Genomic DNA, 26,500 nt, shown 5'->3' with positions numbered 1-26,500 from the left:
CATTTTCAATTCATCAAGACATTTATGACATACAGATATACACTACAGTACCGTTTCATCCTGACATTTATGACATACAAGATATACAAATATACAGTACTGTTTATGAGAAATAGATCATAAAAAAGATATATACATTCGAGGGGGAATAAACTGTACATTGGAGGGGGTTGGGTGGGTGGGTGGTGGTTTGGACATTTACCGGGGCCAGTTGAGAGCGGTTTTGAAGGAGGGTAGGGATTCACATTCTTTTACGGCTGTGGATAGGGCGTTCCACATTGTTGTGGCATAGTTGCGAAACGTGTTTAGTCCCTTGTTTTGTGGGGTGAGTTCTCTCTCTGTGGCGAGTTCTCTGCATTCTTCTGATAAAGGGATCTGCCAGAAACCTGAGCGTGTGTCTAGCTTAGAGAAGATCCTAGCCCCATTCAATTGAGCCAATGACTGCTCTACTGATGGTAGTATATGTCGTTCTCTACATACCGCCTCATTGAGTCTAGTCAGATCCACGCAGATCCTGATTTTTCCATTGGGCTTCATCACGGGTACCATTCCCGCACACCACGCCGTTGGCCTTTCTATTCTTGAAATGACTCCCATCTTTTCCATCCTCTCCAACTCCTCCTTAACTTTGTCTGTTAGTGGAATAGGCACTCTGCGTGGAGTAGTGAGTGCGTAGGGTACCGCATCTTCTTTCAGGCGAATGCAATAATCCCCATCTACCCTCCCGAGGCCTGCAAACACTGTGAGGAATCTTCGCCTGAACATTTCCCCTGGGTCCTCCAGTTCATCAACCTGCTCTACCAGTCGCAAGGCTTCAACTGCTGGCAGGCCTAATAAAGGTCCGACTAAAGAATCCACCACGAATACAGGCTGGGCGGCCGTTCCACTTTTGACCTCGAGCTGGCATGTGACTTGCCCTGCTACCTGCAGCACCATGTTATTGGGGCCATAGAGTTTCTTGTTTGTTGCCATCAAGTGGCCATCCCTGCTATATTTATATAGCCTGGTGGGGACCCTTCTGACAACATGTGGTAAAGCTTAGGTGGTGTATTATATATGGACTCGGACGCCGTGGCCATTTCAAGTAACGTCTTTATTCTCTGCCCACAACTGTGCATGTCCCCTCTTACAGCAACAGCTATGGATGCCCATATATGGACACCCACTACAAGTATAAGTAGCAAATTAATCATAAAATATAAAATCTGTAAAAAAAAAAAAGGAGCTGAGGTGAAAGATAGTCTTAGCTGCTCTCCCTTGCTGATGGTATGTGGTGAAATGTGTCATCCTTTGTGCTGTCATGTCCTGATTGGTCCCCACAGTTTATCAGACAAAACACTGGTCCGTTTTTGTTTGTTGGTTTTCATAATCTCTCCTTCGTGTCTTCTCCTCAGAGGGAAATGCAAACATCAATTCTGCGGAAGGAGAGAGTACATTTTTCTTTATCAAATAAAATCACAAACAAAAACAGGACAATACTGTACTTCAGGTGAATGGAAAAATGACAAATCAAACACCCAAATACTTGTTGTCCTAAATGATACTTCCTTTATCCATTATCTTTTCATAAACATTCTATTTTGATCAAAGTTTACAGTATTTCCTGTTGCAATGTTTGCCCAATCTGTTTCCCTAGCAACGGAATTCTACCAAAAAGATCTATAGAGAAGCAAAGCCCCTTCCCTTCTGCTGGACCCACAAGAAAATATGAACGGTGTGCTTACAGGGTTTTTGCCGGCGTGTCTGTGTACAAAGAGCTACAAGCTGAAACCACCAGGTGTCTTTGACAACAACACATGGAGCACAGTAGTTTCAAGTTTGTTTATTAGTTGTCACAATAAAATACATGTACTTTAGGGCGGCTACGTGGCGTAGTGGGCAAGGCACTTGCCACGAAATGCTGGAGACGCTGGGCTCGTCAGTTCGAGCCCAGCGCTCCACATTTGCTTTCAGTTTAGCTGGTTGTCCGTACTAATACACATTGGCCGTATTAGGGGGTGGGAAACTGATGGGTGGGGATCGGGCGTTGTGGACAGCGACTCCTACAGGTCGGTTGGTGCGCCTGCGCAGTAGAATCAGGAAGTGTCGGGGGCAGCGTGAGCCTCCCACGCGTTACTCCTCGCCACTGAGAGATCGAGCTGCGCAGGTGAAAAGATGCGACTGCTGTTACCTCAAGTACCGGAGGGGACTTGTGCTATGTATGACTTAGTCCACATTGCAGCCGCCTTGTGGGAGGCAAGAAACAGCGTCCGTGACAGGGGAGGGTTGAATTGGATGATACGAAATTGGGATGGGAGAAAATATAGAAAATGGGAGAAAAAGTGGATAAAAAAAAATACATGTACTTTACGGTGAAATGCTTGGTTCTGTATGAGCCCCTGAGAGTGTGCTTCATAAGAGCGCTTCCCTTGTTGCACATAGTTGCCGTATTAACAATACTCAACCAGTAGGGTTGACGTTGGCCCACAATTCATGATGAGGGAAATATTACTACCGTAATCATTGTTGGAAAGTTGTGCTTCGATCAGCGATTTATTTATTTATGTACACTGGACGTGACTGTAAATGAGGGAAACCTCAGTTGCCTTTCGAGTTTAAATAAAGGTTTGAAATTAAATATATATTGAATAGGTTACATTTAGAAATGGTTTGGTTTTTGTAAATGTCAACAATGCTACTATTGAGACCAAACGCACTAACGTGTCTTCACGGTAGTTTTGCTAGTGTCCAACTGTCAAACTGACGAGAGTAAAAGCGAGACAACATTTATCTTCGCCTTGTATCTGAACGCACCCCAACAGTCGGCCAATAGGCACTCACCTGGCTGCTCATGTCAGCTCCTCCGGCTGTGATTGGTTGACCTCTTGAGGTTCTTCATCTGCTTCTTCAACTACGCCATCTTCGTTCCTCCCGTCCTCCTCCTCTTCCTCCTCGATGCGGTCGCCATCTGTGACGTCCTCCCCTTGCTCGTTCACCTCCATCCTGCCCCCGGTGTCCGTGTGAGTCTCATCCTCCTCTCCGTCTCCCTCGTCTTCGCTGAAGGCCTGCCTGCGCTCTTTGACCCTCTCTGCGAACCAGTCCCTGACCTGCTCGTGGCTCATCCTGGACCGGATCACCAGCTCGTCCAAGTCCGTCTCGTTTAAGACCCTGTGCTTGAGGTAGTGCTCCTTCAGAAACTCCTGACCCGCCGTCACCTGAAACACAACAAGACAGAGTCTAATAACAGTGTGGTTTCCCTGTGCAATCTTTAGCTAGGATCTTTAGCTAGGTTCTTTAGCTAGGATCTTTAGCTAGGTTCTTTAGCTAGGATCTTTAGCTAGGTTCTTTAGCTAGGATCTTTAGCTAGGTTCTTTAGCTAGGATCTTTAGCTAGGACGTACAGTAAACTGCAGCCTGTTACTAACGTTGGGTAACGTTGATAACGTACGTTAGTATAATAGCGAACCACATGAACAAAATGGCAACTTTGGTTGAGGCTAAATAATGCAAGATGCATGTCACGTTAACCTAGCACAGCAGTGTTGTGCAGTTCTGACGTTAGCTAACGCTACATTCACTCAGCATTGTTGAATACTTGGAGTACTATAAGTTACTTGGAGTACTATCAGTTACTTGGAGTACTATCAGTTACTGGGAGTACTATAAGTTTGATTGATTGAAAATGTTATTAACAGATTGCAGAATGGGTACAATACAGTACAGCTCAATACACACAATTGTTAAGGGGATGCAGACCAGAGAAAGACTTTCGTCTTGTTTACATCAGGGTCCCCCATTTTCAATTAATCTAGACATTTATGACATACCAGATTTAGAAATACAGTACTGTTTGTGATACAAAAATAGTCTAAAAAAGAGAGTAAATACATTTGACGAAGAAACTGTACATTGGAGGAGGTGGGGGTAGGTTGGGTAGGTGGGGGGGGGGGGGGGAGAAACTGTACATTGGAGGGGGTTGGGTTAGGACATTTACTGTACATTGGAGGGGGTTGGGTTAGGACATTTACAGGGGCCAGTTTCGAATTGCAGCCTCCCGTAGGTGCTCTTTGAGAGTGGTTTTGAAAGTGGGTAGTGATTCACATTCCTTTACAGCTTTGGGTAGGGCATTCCACATTGATGTGGCATAATTGCGAAACGTGTTTAGTCCCTTGTTTGAGCCGAATCTGGGTTTAACATGATTTGTGGAGCTCCCTCTGGTGTTGTGGTCGTGGTATTCACTGACCTTTGGGAAGTATTTTGACATGTAGATGGGTACCTTAGTCGTGTAGTGTATCTTGTAGACCAGGCCCATTGCAAGTTGCTGTACTCTGTCTTTTTAGCGCCTTTGAGGTGCTTTGGTACCATGAGGTGCAAGCATAGTCGTAGTACTCTTGAAGGAGTGCTCCTGCCAGAGTCTTCAGGGTATTCTTGTTTACCAGAGAGGAGATCCGGTACAAGAATCTAGTTCGTTGGCTGACTTTTTTTTATTACATTGGATGCCCTTTTGTCACAGGAAAGATTTGCCTCTAGGATGGAACCTAGGTATGTAATTTCATCTTTCCTTGTGACAATATTGTCACCCACACCCATCCACAAGTTACTTGGAGTACTATCAGTTACTTGCATTGCATATCAATAGATATCACCAATGGATATCGTCGATTTCATTGCTTCGTTTTCTTTTGCTTCATTAATTAGTCAACTTGGGTATTTTGACTAGTTACTTGTTCTTATTGCAGCAAAGATACCACTGGGGGCGAGCTCCCGTAGCTCACCGCATACCTCGGCGCTATTTCTGCGTCGGGGACAACCGTGCTCGTCACGGATCTGGGGTACACGAGTTCGATTCCCGGACCCGCCGTATTTTCTCAATGTGTCTTCCCCTACTCTACATCCCATTCAACCTGTATCTGTCGGTCATGCTTGACCAGAAAAGCGATAAACGCTAAAAAATAAAGTTTAAAAAAAAAAAAGATACCACTGGCTAGCTGGAGCTGTGGTCTCCTTTTGTGGGGATAGACAGACAGACAGACAGACAGAGATAAAGAAAGACAGACAGACAAACAAATCCTGTTCTAGACGGCCGCCGGTCCCTTAGGCGTACCAAATATATTGGAATCACAATGATGATTATTTGCCAAGTACATCTTAAAAAGCAGCTGTGTGAATGATGCTGTGTTATTAAATTTTAACACAAACAAATCGGAAATCCAATCGAATAAAAAAAAATTAATTCGTATAAACATGTGTTTTATCATTACACCCCAAATAAAGAAAAGAGTGCGTACCTTGCCGCTCTGGTAGCGGTAGTACCACTTCAGGTTGCTTTTCTTGCTCAAGTAGTAGCGCGTGTCTCTGAACCAGTTAGCGATGTCGGTCCGGGGCATGCCGCTCTCCTCGGCCATCTCGTCGTACTCCTCGGACGCGGGCCACTGCGTGCGCACGAAGGTCCTCCTCAGAATGTGGAGCTGCTCTGGTATCTTCTTCACAATCTTACTGGCAACCGGGGGAGTGTCTGGTGACAAGCTCTGCACAAATAACAATCTGTTCTTTAGTGGAGGATGTTTAAAATGAATCTCCCAAAATATAGTAGGTTACAGTTTTAACAACAGAGGTAGTCGTCTTAGTTCTGTGGATATACATATCCATATATATATCTGCTAAACACCTTATCACCTGAAACACCTTATCACCTAAAACACCTTATGACCTGAAACACATTATCACCTAAAACACCTTATCACCTAAAACACCTTATCACCCATAAATATCTTATTACCTGAAACTAGGGCTGGGACTTTATCACATTAATTTCGATGAATTAACTACAGAAAGAATTAAAAGTAAAAAAATAAAAATGTATGCATTTAATCGCATGATGATTTTTCTTTATTGTGTAAGAATGTTACCTTTCAAAGGATCATGCATGTGCATGATATTATACTTTATTATAAAGTATAATAAATTGCAAATAACTTTTCTGGTTTGTTCATAGAAAACATTTAAATAAGAGAAATTTAGATCAATCAGTGCTTGAGTTTACAAAAGGTCCTTTGCACTATATATATATTATTCCTAAAATTGCTGCACTTTGTTAACACTTCCAGTGCCACTGGTTAACATGGTAAAACGTGGTTGAATGCCAGCACCCTCTTCAGTGATAGCGTTGTGAACGCATAATCTCTGTCTTAAATTATGGCTATGTGTCTAATCTGCCCGTCGTTTATCAATGACTTGTTTGCAGTCAACATTGTCGAAACGGATTGTTTTTTTAATCGCTTCATTTCCGTTTTATAGCATTTTGAAAAGCCCTCGTTTAAGGAAAATATAAAGATTCCGTGATAATCGGCATTTACTGGAATATTCTGGCATACACAAAAACGTCATTCTTCGGCCTATTTATGAATCATTTTCAAATAAACGCTAGATTATCGATAGTATGTGTACTTATGCACGCTATAGAAGCGGGCTGAAATGTCGATTCTCTCATTTCCTGATCGCACACACACACACACAGGGCAAACGCTGATATCTCTGTGAAAATAGCTCTGATTATTCTAAGACTGGTAAAATAAATTCCTTACCTCAGATCAGATGTTATCCAAAAAGATTATTCCAATTCCTGATCGCCATTCCAAATATCGATCGCGTTTATTGATTCAGCGTTGGGTACTGTAAATACATAATCCACGAGTTTTCCGGGCCGGCGATCACAATAGATTCTTCAGTTGGCTTGACGGAAAAGTAAAATGAGGAAACTGGCCCGCCCGCGTGTATCACTTCCGCAACGGATTTAATTGGATTTCGGTTTCCGGGTAACGACAAAACGCGTTGCTGGCACTCAAAGTGTAAAAGATTGCATTGATCTACTCCTACAGGTCGGTTGGTACGCCTGTACAGCAGAATCAGGAAGTATCGGGGGCAGCGTGAGCCTCCCACGCGTTACTCCTCGCCACTGAGAGATCACGCTGTTCAGGTGAAAAGATGCGACAGCTGCCTCCTCGTGTACCGGAGGGGACACGTGATGCAAGGCTTGGTCCTCACTGCAGCCGACCAGTGGGAGGCATAGTCTAGCAACGTTCGAGACAGGGGAGGGGAGAATTGAAGGGAGAAATTGGCGAGGCGAAATTGGGGATGGGAGAAAAATAGAAAATAAGGAGAAAAAGTGGATAAAAAAAAATATATATTGCATTGATCCGTTTGTCTGTGTAGTAGCTAATACAGGATTTTTCTGCTTAAACTTATGTATATTCATTGATTCACTCGTATACTAAAATTAATTTGAATTGAAAAATGTTGCTTTTCGCATAAAATATTGATATGCGATTAAAATGTGATTAATTTCTATTAATTAACTATAAAGTCTTGAATTAATTAGTTTAACATTTTTAATCGAGTCCCACCACTACCTGAAACACATTATCACCTGAAACACCTTATCACCTAAAACACCTCATCACCTGAAACACCTTGTGACCTGAAACACCTCATCATCTAATCCAAAATGTCAGTAGTGTGGCCTGTGCTAAAATAACATAATGCCAAATGGGAGGGGGGGGGGGGGGGTCAAAGGTCAAGGTTTCCTGACCGCCACAGGCGGGCAATATGGAGGTGTAGTCTGACGTCACTTTAGTTTCCCGTGCTGTCCACCCTCATAGGGATTTATCATGAAAATGTATTATCGGCTATTGTAATAATTCTGCCTCATGAACATTGGCAAGCTTTCCATTGTTGCACAAAATGAGTTACCTTATATAATTTTTTGTTGAGATTAAATTATATGTAATTATTTTACGATTAATTGCGATTCGTTTCATGTTGAGCTATAGATTGTGGATGAATACACACAGAAAGGTACACCATGCCAATATTAATGCTTTATTTGTTTTAAACGAGACGATTTAGAAATGTGTCCATTGGAAATACATTGCAATTTCAAGCGAGGTGGACCGGCCGGAAACAACAATGACGTAACCACTACACCTCCCTATTGAGGGGCGGATTCGCGGTGATGGGGAAATGAAAAAAGGCCACCCGCCAAAGTGGCTGGTAAGGGTGACGGAGTTACACGCCACTGCCGAATTCTACCCGCATTAGGTGTTAATGTCCCTGTAAACTGTAAGTTACATTGTTAATTTAGTTTGTATTTACTTTTCTAGTTTAAGTTAATTCAATTAAAGAAATAGTAACTACAATATTGTATCTACAATTACATTTAAAACATTGTTTGTTTTTCAACCATATCTGTTGACAATATAATTTCTTTATATATTGAAGGCTACATCCTGCTACCTTTTTCAGCTTCTCTATTTCAAGGCAATATTTACAAAAACTAAACTAAAACTAGTAATTTCCTATACAAACATGTTTCCTACTATTTATGCATAATCATCTGTTCTGTGCGCACGCGAGGGAACATGTATTTGCATGCGCGCACGTGGCGTCATTTAAACAGAGTACAGCCACTTCTGAAATTACGACTGCACCCCTGCTCACAAGGACATAAACCAGAGCTGATAAGACTTTCCCAGCTGTCGAGAAAGCAGAATAATAATAATAATAATAACTTTATTTGTATAGCACTATAGCACTTTAGAATGAGGCCCTCCCAATCCTAGAGTGGCAGCGGATATACGCATACATTCGGTCTCAAGATCTACTGTAGTCCTGCATGTTATCAACAAATGTGCATGCTGTGTGCGGTCAGGTGGCGTAGTGGAGATTGCGCTCGTCACCAATGCAAGAGGCTGCGGTCTCGACTCCCGGAGTCAGCATTGCTTGAGGCTTGGGCTGATCGTCATACTAACTCGTTTGGCTGGGTTAGGGGGAGGGCAAGTCATGGGTGGGAATCTGGCGTTGTGGACAGCGACGCCTACAGGTCAGGTCTGGGCGCTTGCTCAGCGGAGGCAGGACTTGATGAAGGCAGCGTGACCTCCCACGCGTTACACTTCACCAATGAGAGTCCTCGCTGCCAGGTGAAAAAAGAGTCACTGGCTGTCGCCGCGCGTGTCAGAGGAAGCGTGCGGATGACTTTAGGGTTCCCTTGTACCGACCAGTAGGAGAACATGCGCACAACAAACAGGTAGGGGAGGGGGGGGAATTGGCACAACGACTAAATTGGGACGGGGAGAAAACAGAAAAAAATCGGAGAAAGAGAGGATTAAAAAATAAAAAATAAATAAAAAAATGTGCATGCTGTTTGAAATTATGTGTGCCATTATTACAGTCAAATGTAATAATTGTGGAATATTCCTATAATGAGGCTGTATGTGTATGTCACCGAATTTCCCCAAGGGGAAAGTATCTATCTTTCTATCTATATCTCGCGTTCCAGAAAACGAGACTGGCTTATTTTGAAACGGGACGATTTTTTGCATGGGATAGCGCACGAACGAAGGCATGTAGAAATAAACGTTTCGCCATGTAATAAGCCAAACTATTGTCTCCATAGCTATAATATAGAATATACGATGGGTCAGCAAACATCATGAAAATGGTCAAAAAAGCTGTTTCCAGGAAGTAAAGATGGAAAAACAGCGTGGCAGTCAAAGAGTTTAGAAATAGCATTATGCAAGAAAAGAATACTTTCTCAAAAAAGTTATCTTTCAGATAGGAGGTTTTGCTCTTCGGCCATCGATGTGTTAATCATTACACCCCAAATAAAGAGTGCGTACCTTGCCGCTCTGGTAGGAGTAGTACCACTTCAGGTTGCTCTTCTTGTGCTCATAGCGCGTGCTAAGGAACCACTTATTGATGTATTTCCGCGGCAGGCCACTCTCCTTGGCGATCTCGTCGTACGCCTCGGACGTGGGCCACTGCGTGCGGACGAAGACCGTCCTCAGAATGTGGAGCTGCTCCGGTGTTTTCATCAGGACCGTCTTGGCAGCCTGGGGCCCGCTAAGCCGCTCCTGGCCTGAGGAAGCGGCAGCGGTAGCTTTGATCTTCCCGCCGTTCCCGCTAGCTTTGATCTTCCCGCCGTTCCCTCTAGCTTCGATCTTCCCACCGTTCCCGCCCGCTTTGACGTCAGTGTCTTTGGACTTGGCAGCAGGGGGTGTTTTAGTGACCTGTTTAGTGACATCACACATAGTAAATGGTAAATGGGCTGCATTTATATAGTGCTATGTAGTAGAGGTTGAGTACTTTATTATCTAAAGATGGTGAGTTAGAGTGTTGTGTTCATTCATAGTTAAAGACAGTAGAGGTTGTAGCGGTGGTCAGCCCAATATAATCAAATATTAAAATGTTATAATTGTGCTTTGGGCGCCAGACAGGCTAAACCTGTCAACATGTCAACAAATCAAATAAGCAAAATAAAGCTTACTGTCAATACCGCTTAGCTCTTAGTAACCTCCACTACAAAAAATTTGCTTGTGATAAGAGGTAGGCAAACAGACAGTATTTAGTGAAATTATATATGCTGTATTCAATAACACAAAAACAAGTGCAACCAGATACATAAAACACAAGTGCAAAACGGCAATAAGTTAAACAAAACCAACAGTCCAGATTGTGTGTGCTCAGTGAGTGTGTGTGAGTGTGGGGGGTAGCAGGTTGGGGTAGGCGGAAGTGGTGGCTGAGGAGAGCTTGGAGATTTGTAGGGGGAAGCTGGGAGAACAGGGACACCGGAGATTGAGTAAAGGTGGTCAAGTCCGGGATGCGTGAATATTTTAGGCAACCAACTTGTGTTTAGCGTTTCTCTGATTGGCCACTACGCCCATGTGACCGCGGCAGCGCGAGAGAGCTGCAGCACGGAAATAGGCTGTCTAATTGCCTCGCGCTGCAGCGCGGAAATAGGCTGTCTATTGCCATTCTCTAAGACAAACTCTAACCTTAACCAGCTCATTAACAGCGCCTAAACTTAACCCTTCTAACCTTAACCAACTCCGAAACAATGCCTAACCTTAACCTTAACCTTAACCAACTCCGAAACAATGCCTAACCTTAACCATAACCAACTCCGAAAGAATATTGCCATTCTCTAAGACAAACTCTAACCATAACCAGCTCCTTAACAGCGCCTAAACTTAACCCTTCTAACCTTAACCAACTCCGAAACAATGCCTAACCTTAACCAACTCCGAAACAATGCTTAAAGTTAACATGCCTAAACTTAACCGGCGAAAGAATGCACGGTAAAAAAAAAAAAAAAATAAAAAATGAAGGGAATCGAACTTGTCACCAACGGACCGCAGAATCCACAGCAAGGCAGCACTACCAGTTGAGCTAGTTCTCGATGTTAAAAAAGGGGGGATTACTGCTACATAATGCTGCCGCGACAGAGCTCCGCGGCCTGCTGCTGCGGGGGCGTGGCTAGACGCAAGTTGGGCGTGGCTAGACACAAGTTGGTTGCCTTTAATATTTAGGCGTCCGGCATAGTGTGGGGTTTTGAAAAGACAGTTCATGGAAGGGGTTAACTTGCCAACACTGGTGTCCTCTCTTTACAGGTGATACTCTCTTTGATCAGTCATGTTGTAGCCCACAGGATACAAGAGGAGTCTGTCACTGTTTCCTCCAAATCGACTTGTTCTTTGCCTTCTTAACTTGCATTTTCGTCTCCGCATTCCCCTTGCTCTCACTTCACTCCTCTCTCCTGCTCTGCTTCACCCTCTGCAATCAACTCAGCTGAGTCCTATATGGCAATTCGACTGCCTGTCTTAAAGGGGCAGTGCCAATAGGCCACTCTGCTACACTCTCCCCCCCTGAGAAGATCACCCTTGGAGGTGTAATCCATGTGTGTGTCTTGGGGCCTTTAATAGTGTGCTGTTGGATCTTACCAGCAGGTTTCCTGTTGTCTGCTTTCAGACTCTGGCATTTGACACAGCGTTTGACAAACTGACCGACATCTGTCCACATTCTAGGCCAGAAAGCTACTTCATGAAGCCGTTTGTAGGTCTTGAATATCCCAACATGGCCACTTAGAGGGTTGTCATGATAGTTTTGGAGTATCTGTTGAACCAGGCTCTCTGGGATGTAGATGCGATAATGAAACTGCTTGTCTGACATTTGTGTTTTATGGTAGTTTGTCTTCCAGGACAACATAACTTGGTTCCACAGTATCATCACCTTCTGCTAGAGCTTTGAATATTCTTTCGATCTTGGGGTCTTTGGGCTGTTCTTCCCAAATGAGCTCAAGGGGGCTTTCTCACTGCCATTCGGGGTCGAATCAGCTCCGCTCTGCCCTCGCTCCGTCCTTGGGTGCGAACTCCCTCCCCTCTCCCCCCTCTAGTTTGTGTACACACTGCAGTCTTGGTGCGCTCCGGGTTTTTGTTTATGGTTTGCGTTTTGAGCGTGTAAGCTGCCGTAGCGATGATGTCACGCTCTAACATCAACACAGGAAGAGTTTTAACACACGGTAGTGGAAACTGGATGCTGATATAAAGAAACAAATAACCAATAAATATGAAGTTATATTTGAACCTCTGTTGTCAAGCCTCGTCAATATAACCCACCCCCTTTTCTCACGAATGGAACTGGTGTCGTGGAGTCCGCTTTGAGCGCTTTCCAGGGTTAACGCTAACGCTAAGCTAACGGCTAACGCTAGTTAGCTTAGCCTATTTATTACTAGTTAGCAGCTAACATTAGCCCATTGCTCGCGGCAATTATATTGCATGTCATTGATCTACCGGTCGATTCACGGCCGACTGGTTGGGCACCACTGGTCTATAGAAATAAATGCATTCGAACAAGAAACCAATGTATAGACATAGCAATGGCAAAAAAATTGCCAGGCCTAATGCGAGCCAGGGAAGTCTTGGGCTTGTAACGTGGCTTCATCTCGAAGTTTTCATCCACTGAGCCGTGAGGCTCAACATGCTTGTTTGGTTGAGGTCTGAACTCGCCAAATTGCCCATAAATATAGTTTTTGTGGGTATTGTCCAGTTGTTGCTGTATGTTTTTATCTGCCCAAAATTCAAGCAAGCATGAAAGCATTACAGTAACGACGTTGTGTGTGTCAGCAAGTTGATACAGCAAGCCTCTCCCGTGTTTTTGTACAAGCTCGCACACCACGCCCCCCGCTCCCACTGGCGTGCACCCGAGACCACCTATTCCAGCGGTCCAGGTTTGGAGCGAATCAGCGTCTCCGGGGACGGGGGGGGAGCGTTCTCAGTAGGACGGACACACCCTTTTCTGGTGCGATCGGGCTGTGATTCGACCCCGAATGGTTAGTGAGAAAGCCCCCCAAGTGATACAGAGAGACTTACAGCATCCTTTTTGCTCAAGTACAGGCGGTATCCTGTACAGGCGGGAATCCTGGAGAGAGCATCTGGAGCAACGTTCAACTTGCCTTTTTGATATTCCACTTCCACCGATACGGTTTTGATTGCTTTCATTAGTTATATTATACATTTCAGTTTCCACCTTCTTTGTTTGAGGTGATGTCCGATTTTGAGATTACAGTAATGTGCATGTGATTGGTCAGACAGGGCTTTCATCTGTACAATGGATTGCATTTGATTTTCCTTCACACATTTTGTAAGTTCTCTCAATGCTTTGTGTCGTTTCTCCATTGCTTCATTTATTTTCAGCCAATTGTCCTGGGTTTTGACAGCAAGTTGACTCAACTCCCTTGCAAGAGTTGCAATTACTCCTGTTAGTTCACACTGGGACACGTGGTTTAGAAGTGGAGGAAGGTGTGAGGGAATGTCTGGCCTCCCCTGGCCCAGTGCAGGATTGTACAGTTGGAAGATCATGGGCTTCATCTCCCCATGTTAGAGGTTGTGTAGGGGTATAGAGGGGATTACCTTGTGTCAGGTAAAGGGATTGCGCATGGCTTCCATGTTTTCCTGTAGGATGATGAGTTGGAGTTTGGAAGTAGGTTTGAATTTTCACACCAGGTGCACCTCTGACATCATGAGTTTGCAGGGGGGGGGGGGGGGGGGGGGGTTGGAGATCAGGAGCCTCTATCTCCAGATAGACCGATGTGGAATTGTAGTGTTGGGTATTTCCAGAATCAGACATCATGTGTGTTACCAGGGGTAGTTATACCATTATGTGGAGTTTGAGTGTTCAACTTAGTAAAATTAAATGGCACATTACAACATAAATAAATGTAAGCCCCTCAACAAAAACTGAACACATAGGTTCCTCAAACACAATAATCTGAATAATCAAAACCTTATCAGTATCACAATCTGTAAATTTACCTTTAAATTAAAGTTACACCTGTATAGCAGGTTTGAGTACACTTACAACATTAACAGACAGACAGACAGACAGACAGACAGACAGACAGACAGACAGACAGACAGACAGACAGACAGACAGACAGACAGACAGACAGACAGAGATAATGACAGACAGACAAACCCTGTTCTAGACGGCCGCCGGTCCCTTTGGCGTCCCACAGTAAAAAAAAAAATCTATATTGGAATCACAATGATGATTATTTGCCAAGTACATCTTAAAAAGCAGCTGTGTGAATGATGCTGTTATTCAATTTTAACAGAAACAATCGGAAATCACCTGAAACACATTATCACCCAAAACACCTTATCACCTGAAACATCTCATCACCGAAAACACCTTATCAGCACCTTGTACCTAGACTTACCTAAGGTTCTGTACACTTACGTCCATGCAAGTTTCTTTAATTATACAAAAGCCAAGCATTCAGTCACAAGACCTTCATCAGGGCAAATGGCACCGCTATTAGCATCAGGTTTAAGGTTAATCTTGTTGTTTGTTTATGACTTTGAAATTAAAAGTAAAACATTTCTGAGCCAAACCGAACTTTATACTGTATAATGTATATAATCTACATTATACATATAATCTGTATATAAATTACAGCTGCACGAATTATGCTGTATTATTACATTTACACATAAATAGAAATCAAAATCTAATGAAATAGTGATCTAAAAAAAAAGAAATTTGTATAGAAACATGACCGAAGAGCAAAACCTCCTATCTGCATATAAAAAGTGGGGAAAAACCTCCTATCTGCACTTCAGTCCAGTGTATTGTATTGGGTATCCTTAAGAAATAGCATTCTGCAAGAAAAGAACACTTTCTCAAAAAAGTTAATCTTCAGATCTTCATCTTTTGCTCTTCGGCCATTGATGTGTTTATCATTACACCCCAAAGAAAGAGTGCGTACCTTGCCGCTCTGGTAGGAGTAGTACCACTTCAGGTTGCTCTTATTGTAGTCGTAGCGTGTTTTAGCAAACCACTTAGCGATGTAGGTCCGCGGCAGGCCGCTCTCCTCGACAATCTCGTCGTACCCCTCGGACGTGGGACACTGCGTGCGGAGGAAGACCGTCCTTAGAATGTGGAGCTGCTCCAGTGTTTTCTTCAGGGGGGGCCCACTAAGCCGCTCCTGGCCTGAGCAAGCTGCAGCGGCAGCTTTGATCTTCCCACTGTTCCCGCTAGCTTTGATCTTCCCGCCGTTCCCGCTAGCTTTGATCTTCCCGCTAGCTTTGATCTTGCTGCCGTTCCCGCTAGCTTTGATCTTCCCGCTAGCTTTGATCTTCCCGCTAGCTTTGATCTTGCTGCCGTTCCCGCTAGCTTTGATCTTCCCGCTAGCTTTGATCTTCCCGCCGTTCCCGTCTTTCGCTTCTTTGACGTCAGTGTCTTTGGACTCGGCAGCAGGGGGTGTTTTAGTGACCTGTTTAGTGACATCACACATAGTAAATGGTAAATGGACTGCATTTATATATTGCTATGTAGTAGAGGTTGAGTACTTTATTATCTACAGATGGTGAGTTAGTGTTGTGTTCAGTGGTGCGTTGGTGATTGCATACCTGGTTGCACTGTGTTTTAATGACGCCACGTGCACGCGTGCGCGCTCCCCGCGCATGCGCATAAATGTTCCCTTGCGTGCGCACATAATAAAGACTATAACACATTTCATTCGCAAGTTTTGTGTGAATGCATCTGAGGACATATTTGAACACACCTGACAACCTGCGCTATTGTTACGCAAAGTAGCCATGTGGGTACTTGGCGAGTTGGCGCATCAGTCGAGTGCAGCGCATTCTTGTGTGCATGCGCATGCTCCTGCATGCTCCTGCTCACAGACCTGGTGGAACGGCGTGCAACCCTGTCCCATGACCAACGCACCACCGGTTGTGTTCACTCATAGTTAAAGACAGTAGAGGCTGAGTACTTTATTATCTAAAGATGGTAAGTTAGAGTGTTGTGTTCATTCATAGTTAAAGACAGTAGAGGCTGAGTACTTTATTATCTAAAGATGGTGAGTTAGAGTGTTGTGTTCATTCATAGTTAAAGACAGTAGAGGCTGAGTACTTTATTATCTAAAGATGGTAAGATAGAGTGTTGTGTTCATTCATAGTTAAAGACAGTAGAGGCTGAGTACTTTATTATCTAAAGATGGTAAGTTAGAGTGTTGTGTTCATTCATAGTTAAAGACAGTAGAGGCTGAGTACTTTATTATCTAAAGATGGTAAGTTAGAGTGTTGTGTTCATTCATAGTTAAAGACAGTAGAGGCTGAGTACTTTATTATCTAAAGATGGTAAGTTAGAGTGTTGTGTTCATTCATAGTTAAAGACAGTAGAGGCTGAGTACTTTATTATCTAAAGATGGTGAGTTAGAGTGTTGTGTTCATTCATAGTTAAAGACAGTAGAGGCTGAGTACTTTATTATCTAAAGATGGTAAGATAGAGTGTTGTGTTCATTCATAGTTAAAGACAGTAGAGGCTGAGTACTTTATTATCTAAAGATGGTAAGTTAGAGTGTTGTGTTCATTCATAGTTAAAGACAGTAGAGGCTGAGTACTTTATTATCTAAAGATGGTAAGTTAGAGTGTTGTGTTCATTCATAGTTAAAGACAGTAGAGGCTGAGTACTTTATTATCTAAAGATGGTAAGTTAGAGTGTTGTGTTCATTCATAGTTAAAGACAGTAGAGGCTGAGTACTTTATTATCTAAAGATGGTAAGTTAGAGTGTTGTGTTCATTCATAGTTAAAGACAGTAGAGGCTGAGTACTTTATTATCTAAAGATGGTGAGTTAGAGTGTTGTGTTCATTCATAGTTAAAGACAGTAGAGGCTGAGTACTTTATTATCTAAATATGGTAAGTTAGAGTGTTGTGTTCATTCATAGTTAAAGACAGTAGAGGCTGAGTACTTTATTATCTAAAGATGGTAAGTTAGAGTGTTGTGTTCATTCATAGTTAAAGACAGTAGAGGTTGAGTACTTTATTATCTAAAGATGGTTGTTGTTTGTTTATGACTTTGAAATTAAAAGTAAATTCTGAGCCAAACCGGACTTTGTACTGTATATAATCTACATTATATATATAATCTGTATATAAATTACAGCTGCGCGAATGATGCTGTATTATTACATTTACACATAAACAGTTGAAAATCTAATGAAATAGTGATCTAAATTTTCTTTATTTGTATAGAAACATGACCGAAGAGCAAAACCTCCTAGTATCTGCATATAAAAAGTGGGGAAAAACCTCCTATCTGCACTTCAGTCCAGTGTATTGTATTGGGTATCTTTAAGAAATAGCATTCTGCAAGAAAAGAACACTTTCTCAAAAAAGTAAATCTTTCAGATAGGAGGTTTTGCTCTTCGGCCATCAATGTGTTTATCATTACACCCCAAATAAAGAGTGCGTACCTTGCCGCTCTGGTAGGGGTAGAACCACTTCAGCTTGCTCTTCTTGTAGTCGTAGCGCGTGCTAAGGAACCACTTAGTGATGTATTTCCGCGGCAAGCCACTCTCCTTGGCGATCTCGTCGTACCCCTCGGACGTGGGCCACTGCATGCGGACGAAGACCGTCCTCAGAAAGTGGAGCTGCTCCGGTGTTTTCATCAGGATCCTCTTGGCAGCGTGGGGCCCGCTAAGCCGCTCCTGGCCTGCGGAAGCGGCAGCGCTAGCTTTGATCTTCCCACCGTTCCCTCTAGCTTCGATCTTCCCGCCGCTCCCGCCCTTCACCGCTTTGACGCCAGTGTCTTTGGACTCGGCAGCAGAGGGCGTTTTAGTGACCTGTTTAGTGACATCACACATAGTAAATGGTAAATGGACTGCATTTATATAGTGCTATGTAGTAGAGGTTGAGTACTTTATTATCTAAAGATGGTAAGTTAGAGTGTTGTGTTCATTGATGGTTAAGGACAGTAGAGGCTGAGTACCTTATTATCTAAAGATGGTAAGTTAGAGTGTTGTGTTCATTCATAGTTAAAGACAGTAGAGATTGAGTACTTTATTATCTAAAGATGGTAAGTTAGTGTTGTGTTCATTCATAGTTAAAGACAGTAGAGATTGAGTACTTTATTATCTAAAGATGGTAAGTTAGTGTTGTGTTCATTCATAGTTAAAGACAGTAGAGGTTGAGTACCTTATTATCTAAAGATGGTAAGTTAGAGTGTTGTGTTCATTGATGGTTAAGGACAGTAGAGGCTGAGTACCTTATTATCTAAAGATGGTAAGTTAGAGTGTTGTGTTCATTCATAGTTAAAGACAGTAGAGATTGAGTACTTTATTATCTAAAGATGGTAAGTTAGAGTGTTGTGTTCATTCATAGTGAAAGACACTAGAGATTGAGTACTTTATTATCTAAAGATGGTAAGTTAGAGTGTTGTGTTCATTCATAGTTATTTATTCATAATTATTCATTCATGGTTTGTCCAAAAAAGTTATCCGCGACGTCCTCCCCTTGCTCGTTCACCTCCATCATGGCCCCGGTGTCTGTGTGCGTCTCCTCCTCCTCCACTCCGTCTCCCTCGTCTTTGCTGAAGGCCTCCCTGCCCTCTTTGACCCTCTCTGCAAACCAGTCCCTGACCTGCTCGTAGCTCATCCTGGACCGGATCACCAGCTCGTCCAAGTCAGTCTCCTTTAAGACCCTGTGCTTGAGGTAGTGCTCCTTCAGAAACTCCTGACCCGCCTTCACCTGAAACACAACAAGACACAGAGGGGGCTTTCTCACTAACCATTCAGGGTCGAATCACAGCCCGATCGCACCCAAATAGGGTGTGATCGTCCTACTGAGAACGCCCGTCCCCCCCGTCCCCGGGGACGCTGATTCGCTCCAAACCTGGACCGCTGGAATAGGTGGTTCCGGGTGCGCGCCAGTGGGAGCGGGGGGCGTGGTGTGCAATGCTTGTACCAAAACACGGAAGAGGCTTGCTGTATCAACTTGCTGACACACACAACGTCATTACTGTAATGCTTTCATGCTTGCTTGAATTTTGGGCAGATAAAAACATACAGCAACAACTGGACAATACCCACAAAAACGATATTTATGGGCAATTTGGCTTCGGACCTCAACCAAACAAGCATGTTGACAGTTGAGCCTCACGGCTCAGTGGATGAAAACATGAAGCCACGTTACAAGCACAAGACTTCCCTGGCTCGCATTAGGCCTGGCAATTTTTTTGCCATTGCTATGTCTACTATACATTGGTTTCTTGTTCGAATGCATTTATTTCTATAGACAGTGCCCAACCAGTCGGCCGTGATCGACCGGTAGATCAATGACATGCAATATAATTGACGCGAGCGATGGGCTAATGTTAGCTGCTAACTAGTAATAAATAGGAAGCGTTAACCCTGGAAAACACTCAAAGCGGACTCCACGACACCAGTTCCATTCGTGAGAAAAGGGGGTGGGTTATATTGACGACGCTTGACAACAGAGGTTCAAATATAACTTCATATTTATTGGTTATTTGTTTCTTTATATCAGCATCCAGTTTCCACCACCGTGTGTTAAAACTCTTCCTGTGTTTACATTCGAGTGTGACATCATCGCCTACGGCAGCTTACACGCTCAAAACGCAAACCGTAAACAAAACCCGGAGCGCACCAAGACTGCAGTGTGTACGCAAACTAGAGAGGGGAGAGGGAGGGGGGAAGTTCGCACCCAAGGACGGAGCGAGGACGGAGCGGAGCTGATTCGACCCCGAATGGCAGTGAGAAAGCACCCAGATTCTAATAACAGCGTGGCTTCCCTGTGCAATCTTTAGCTAGGATCTTTAGCTAGGATCTTTAGCTAGGATCTTTAGCTAGGATCTTTAGCTAGGATCTTTAGCTAGGTTCTTTAGCTAGGATCTTTAGCTAGGACGTACAGTGTTTTAGATGGGAAGCATTCTCACATAAAGTGAACTGCAGCCCGTTACTAACGTTAGGTAACGTTGATAACGTACGTTAGTATAATAGCGAACCACATGAACAAAATGGCCACTTTGGTTGAGGCTAAATAAAACAAGAGTGCGTACCTTGCCGCTCTGGTAGCGGTAGTACCACTTCAGGTTGCTTTTCTTGCTCAAGTAGTAGCGCGTGTCTCTGAACCAGTTAGCGATGCCGGTCCGGGGCAGGCCGCTCTCCTCGGCCATCTCATCGTACTCCTCGGACGCGGGCCACTGCGTGCGCACGAAGGTCCTCCTCAGAATGTGGAGCTGCTCTGGTGTCTTCTTCACAATTTTACTGGCAGCCGGGGGAGTGTCTGGTGACAAGCTCTGCACAAATAACAATCTGTTCTTTAGTGGAGAATGTTTAAAATGATCCTCCCAAAATATAGTAGGTTACAGCTTTAACAACAGTCTTAGTTCTGTGGATATACATCTGCCAAACACCTGAAATACCGTATCACCTGAAACACCTGAAATACCTTATCACCTGAAACACCTTATCACCTGAAACACCTTATCACCTAAAACACCTTATCATTATCACCTGAAACACCATATCACCTGAAACACCTTATCACATGAAACAGGATTAAATAAGTGTATACTTCTTCCTACTCCTTTTCAAACATGTAAATTGAGTTATGTTTTGCTTTTGTTTATTTATTTTATTTTTTTCATTTAATTTCTTGAGATCAATGATTTGTTTAGATTTGATATTGTTTGTATTTATTTACATCTTATCACCCAAAATATCTTATTACCTGACACACCTTATCACCTGAAACACAGTATCACCTAAAACACCCAAAACACCTCATCACCTGAAACACCTTATCACCTGAAACACCTTATGACCTGAAACACCTTATGACCCACAACACCTTATCACCCAAAACACCTTATCACCCAAAACACCTTATCAGCACCTTGTACCTAGACTCGCCTATGGTTCTTTAATTATACAAAAGCTAAGCATTCGGTCACAACACCTTCATCAGGGCGACTGGCACCGCTTTTAGCATCAGGGCCCTGTTCCTCGTACCTGGCTAACTGAGTTAGCCGGATAATTTTCAGGATAACTTGACTTAAACTAGACCTTTCGGTTCCCCTGGCGTGCGATTTTCTAAATCACTATGGCAACAGATCAAAAAGTTTTAACCTGGTCGAGGGCAGGGTTTAGTTCGATAACCTGCATGGCCATGCCCTCACAAAGAAATGCCAGCTCCCTTCCTGAAATTATTCTCACAGTCTCTAGATCCCATTATTATACCATTCTGAATTATGTTTTTGTGCTTCGTTTTTCTAGAGGGGGCTTTTGAAATGTAAAATAATATACCTAAAATGCTGATAATAAATTTACTTTGTCCTAAATAATGCATGTCATATATACGGCGCTCGCGAGGTGCGATATACACGCTATGTGGTTATTTTAATAACGTCGGAGCATTGCAAATGTGAATCCCGCGGGGATGTTTTTAATGAATGAATGAGAAATGAAATGAATCGGGCGTTTGGCTCTGATTAGTTTCATATTCTCGGCTGGGGATGTATTTGCGCCCAGATTGTGTTTCATTCAAGCATAAATTGAAGCGTCTTCATGCGTAGATTGTCTATATGAATTACGACAAATCTGAATATGTGGATTGTTGACTGTTGTATCACTGTCACTCACACGTTATTGTGATATTGTAACTGGGATTAAAATGTTTGAGGAGATGCGCTGTTTGATTTGATGACGTGGACGTGACTTGAGAAAATGAATGAGCAATTGCAAGCCTTTGACGTTTTGATGGATGATTTTGAGAAAATGCATTTATCTGTTCAAGCACTGTTAGTGTTATCTGATTATGAACAAGAAGGTGATTAACATGACTGGTGTCACTGGTATAAACCAAAGGTTAATCAATTCAATGCATTGTGTACTATGGATGATGTCCGAAACATATTAAAACCTGATTAATAGTGAAACTGTATAGCCTCCCTCCAAGCCTCTGACGCGTTATTTCGGGGGTCGCGCCTTGAAAACTTTGGGAACCATGTATTTATATAGTACATGATACCTAAGCACATACAGTACAGATATCCTCATAAGTATCTATTAATTTGTATCAATTAGATACTCTTTGGGCTTGTTTTTGTCTACTTATTCTGAAAGAGTTTACTAATTATTTTCGCTAGCAAGATCTCATTAGATTATTCATTCCATTAAGCCTACTGTCAGCAGGTACATTTAAATAAATATAATCTGATTGATTGGGGTAATGAGGGACTTAAAATTAGCCTATTATGCATTTAACTTGTCGGCGAGGCTATTGAGCCGTACTGTATTGTACCCATTCTGCAATCTGTTAATAAAGTTTTCAATCAATCAATCAATCAATCAATCAATGCCGTTAGAAAATCAGAATTTCTGCGATCGACACCTGCTGTCTTTTCAGGTGAGGCAGCCGCGGGCAATTATCCTGAGTATCAAGTCTGGTTCGAATTAACGAGACTGAATCAGCGTTCGAGGAACAGGGAAAGCCCGGATTCAAATATCGGGTTAATTGAATCTGGATAATGGGACTTTTGATCGACTTAGTTGAACCAGGTACGGGGAATAGGGCCCAGGTTTAAGGTTAATCTTGTTGTTTGTTTATGACTTTGAAATTAAAAGTAAAACATTTCTGAGCCAAACCGGGCTTTATACTGTATATAATCTACATTATAATCTGTATATAAATTACAGCTGTGCGAATGATGCTGTATTATTTATTACATTTACACATAAACAGTCGAAAATCTAATGAAATAGTGATCAATTTTTTTTGTATTTGTATAGAAACATGACCAAAGAGCAAAACCTCCTATCTGCATATAAAAAAAAGTGGGGAAAACCCTCCTATCTGCATATAAAAAGTGGGGAAAAACCTCCTATCTGCACTTCAGTCCAGTGTATTGTATTGGGTATCCTTAACTCATTCAGCGCCAGTCACGAGAAAAGTCGGGTTAACTCACCAACCGTTCAGCGCCAATCACGAGAAAACTCAGGTTTTAATCGTTATTTCTTTTATTAGCTATATCCATTCATTTTTCATCCATCCAGCCTGATGTTATCATTGGGAATAGGTCTGAGCTCGCAAAAGGGCAAATACCGCCACCTACGCCTTCCAGCCGGTATTGCACTCTATTAGAAATGGTGTAGTTTATTTTCTGGACCGATCTGAGCCGTGCGGGCAGGGTTTAAATACTCCGGCGAGGCAGGCCTTTACAACGTTACATCTGCAAGGCTGCCCCCCCCCTTCATATGCAATGCCGGGCAATGTGGGACGGACCTCCACGAGCAGTATTTGGAATGGCAATCAGATAATTGGATTATTTCTTTTGCATTACATCAGAGACCAGGTAAGGACTCTATATATAAAATCTTGCGTTGATCTGATATTTCTTTCTACCGCGATCGAAGCTGTCTGTGTGTGTGTGTGTGTGTGTGTGTGGCTGTTTACTGTTGAGTGCAGGAGGTGGCGGGGGGAGTGCCGCGCTACGAGGGCCATTTCATGTATGCACGAGGAAGGATAATAATGATAATCTAGCGTTGATTTCAGGAAGATTCGATAATCAGGCGAAAAATGACAACGTGTTTAGTGTATTCCACTAAAGGGATATTATCGCATCTTTTCCTAGGATTACTAAGAATCACGTTCGTTTCCCAGTCCCGGTGGCCATTTGCCGCATGTCTTCCCTACCTCTCCTCCCGTTTTCCCTCTCTCCTCTATCGGTCCTGCGTGGCCAGAAAAAAAAGTTATGCTAATAAAGATAATAATAAAAAAAAAAGGCGATGACGCTGAATGAGTTAAGAAATAGCATTCTGCAAGAAAAGAACACTTTCTCAAAAAAGTTTATCTTTCAGATAGGAGGTTTTGCTCTTCGGCCATGTGTTTATCATTACACCCCAAAAAAAGACTGCGTACCTTGCTGGTCTGGTAGGAGTAGTACCACTTCAGGTTGCTCTTCTTGTAGGCGTGGCGCGCTTGTTTGAACCAGTTAGAGAGGTAGGTCCAGGACAGGCCGTTCTCCTCTGCCATCTTGTCGTACTCCTCGGACGTGGGCCACTTCGTGCGCACGAAGGTCCTCCTCAGAATGTGGAGCTGCTCTGGTGTCTTCTTCACGATCTTACTGGCAACCGTACTGTATTGTACCAATTCTGCAATCTGTTAATAAAGTTTTCAATCAATCAATCAATCAATCAATCAACCGGGGGAGTGTCTGGTGACAAGCTCTGCACAAATAACAATCTGTTCTTTAGTGGAGGATGTTTAGAATGATCGTCCCAAAATATAGTAGGTTAGAGCTTTAACAACAGAGGTAGTCGTCTTAGTTCTGTGGATATACATCTGCCAAACACCTTATCACCTGAAACATCTTGTCACCTGAAACACCTTATCAGCCAAAATACCTTATAACCCGAAACACATTATCACCTGAAACACCTTGTTACTCGAAACACCTCATCACCTAAAACACCTTATCACCCAAAATACCATATGACCTGAAACAACTTATCATCAAAAATATCTCATCACCTGCAACACATTATCACCCAAAATATCTTATTACCTGAAACACTATCACCTGAAACACCTTATCACCAAAAATATCTTATCACCTGAAACACATTATCACCCAAAATATCTTATCACCTGAAACACATTATCACCTGAAACACCTTATCACCTGAATCACCTTATGACCTGAAACACCTTGTGACCTGAAACTAGGTGTGGGCGGTATTAACGGTATAGAAAGTACACCGGTATGAACTTGTGCTACGGTATGGATTTTGACTATACCTTGTGACTGGTAGACTAGAGCAGCTCTAAAGTAGCAATGACGTTAACGTTACTTGACGATTCACTCGACGTTTGCAGTGGTCGTTGCATAGTGTTTAACTCTTTCAGTGCCACGCCTGGTTTTCCATTTTACCGCTTGAATGCCACCATCCGCGCCAATGTTAACGTTAATATCGCCTAATCTATGTTTTAGATTATGGCTATGTGTCTAATCTGCCCATCGCATTATCAAAGACTATTTTCCAGACAGTGCTGTGAAGGCAGATTGTTTTTTTATCGCGTCGTTGCCGTTTCAGAGCAGTTAGAAAAGCCCCCGTTTTGATATAAAAAACAGCTCATTCTGGAGCATTCTATGAAAATCGTCTTTTAGTAGAATATTCCACAACGTTGATATTCGTCGGCCTTTTTATGAATCTGAGGGGTACAATTCCCTGACTGTATTACTAGATATGATACTTGCTACCACTACCTTTGTACTTAATATTCGGCCACCCAGTACTCGGCATAAATATATTATGATGAACACTGTCACGTAGATGAAACGGATCCAACACAAATGTACGAATTAGAAATAGGTCTTTATTTCTACACAGCGATGGTGTGTAGAGCAAGCACTTAATCAAATCAATCACATTTATGAATGGGAATTAGTATGCACTTTTATGGCAAGAGTATTCGTTGGTATATCAATAGAGAACGTCCAATCTCTGGTGGCGCAGGCGGTAAATATACAACCTGGAATATTTAAGGAATAATAGCAATGATACTTTAATGATTATAGAACTGGATACACTAGGGGGGAATTCCGGTCGCTTGTAAGACAACTGGAGAAGGGGGGGGGGGGTAGAGTCTGGCTGTATCCGTCTGGCCGAGGGTATCCTGGGAGAACCCACGGTTGTGCGGCTCGGTGCCTCAGCGATCCTCGATCCACAGATGAAAGCAGTTGGACTCTCTGTGGGCCGGCTTCCTTCGGTCCACGATGGAGAGACGTGAAGCGACCTCGTCGTGTAGAGCGTCTCCTCACCTGTCATCCTCTCCGGGGGGGGGGTTTCCAACACACGGCAGTGTTGGTCTTTATCCATAGAATAATCACTGTATACAAAGCATAATCCGTGCCTGGGAAGGCGGGCTGTCGTCGGTAGAATAATCCGGTATGCAGGTCCACTCGCTCGTCGGCTCTGGGGCTCCTCGGGTGCAGCCTCACATGGGGTCGGCCACCCTGGATAAGCAGCCAGTTCTCTGCCCGAAACGATGGGGTACTGACTACGATAGTATTCTCACCGCACGAAGCACTACATATGAATAGACTATTATTAGCTTAATAGACTACGTCCAACTCGACGATATAGTGCCAAATATGACTATTCAAATATTAATATACACGATGTCTCAATACCGATGGTAGGCCGAACTTGGCCTTACTCCCACACGTGGCGTCGCGGGGAGGCTTTACGTCTGTCACTCTATTGGAGGGTAAGAAACTGGACTAAAAAGGAAGTCCTACTTTAGTAGCGCAGTATATATACGCACTATGAACAAATAGTACCGTTAGTGGTGCGGTAGCCAGATTCCTACGCGGAACTAG

At 43.1% G+C, this 26,500-nt stretch overlaps 1 protein-coding gene across 1 annotated transcript in view; it reads right to left on the bottom strand.

Moving 5' to 3' along the window:
• Positions 1-1,074: 1,074 nt before the first annotated feature.
• Positions 1,075-26,500, bottom strand: part of LOC311241782 (uncharacterized protein) — a 148,763-nt gene continuing 123,337 nt past the window's right edge. Inside the window, exons 23-31 of the mRNA XM_084330689.1 lie at positions 24,037-24,276; positions 20,174-20,413; positions 18,622-18,843; positions 17,571-17,939; positions 15,079-15,585; positions 9,653-10,042; positions 5,267-5,506; positions 2,821-3,194; positions 1,075-1,415 (exon numbers count right to left, since the gene is read on the bottom strand). Of these exons, the coding sequence (XP_084186815.1) occupies positions 2,829-3,194; positions 5,267-5,506; positions 9,653-10,042; positions 15,079-15,585; positions 17,571-17,939; positions 18,622-18,843; positions 20,174-20,413; positions 24,037-24,276 (2,574 nt within the window). The 3' untranslated portion in view covers positions 1,075-1,415; positions 2,821-2,828. The remainder of the gene's footprint in view (positions 1,416-2,820; positions 3,195-5,266; positions 5,507-9,652; positions 10,043-15,078; positions 15,586-17,570; positions 17,940-18,621; positions 18,844-20,173; positions 20,414-24,036; positions 24,277-26,500) is intronic.

The sequence above is a fragment of the Notolepis coatsorum genome (assembly GCF_963971535.1).
Source record: "Notolepis coatsorum genome assembly, chromosome: 15".
Taxonomy (NCBI): domain Eukaryota; kingdom Metazoa; phylum Chordata; class Actinopteri; order Aulopiformes; family Paralepididae; genus Notolepis; species Notolepis coatsorum.
The sequence above is the reverse complement of the archived record's forward strand: the minus strand, read 5'-3'. Positions and strand labels throughout refer to the sequence as shown.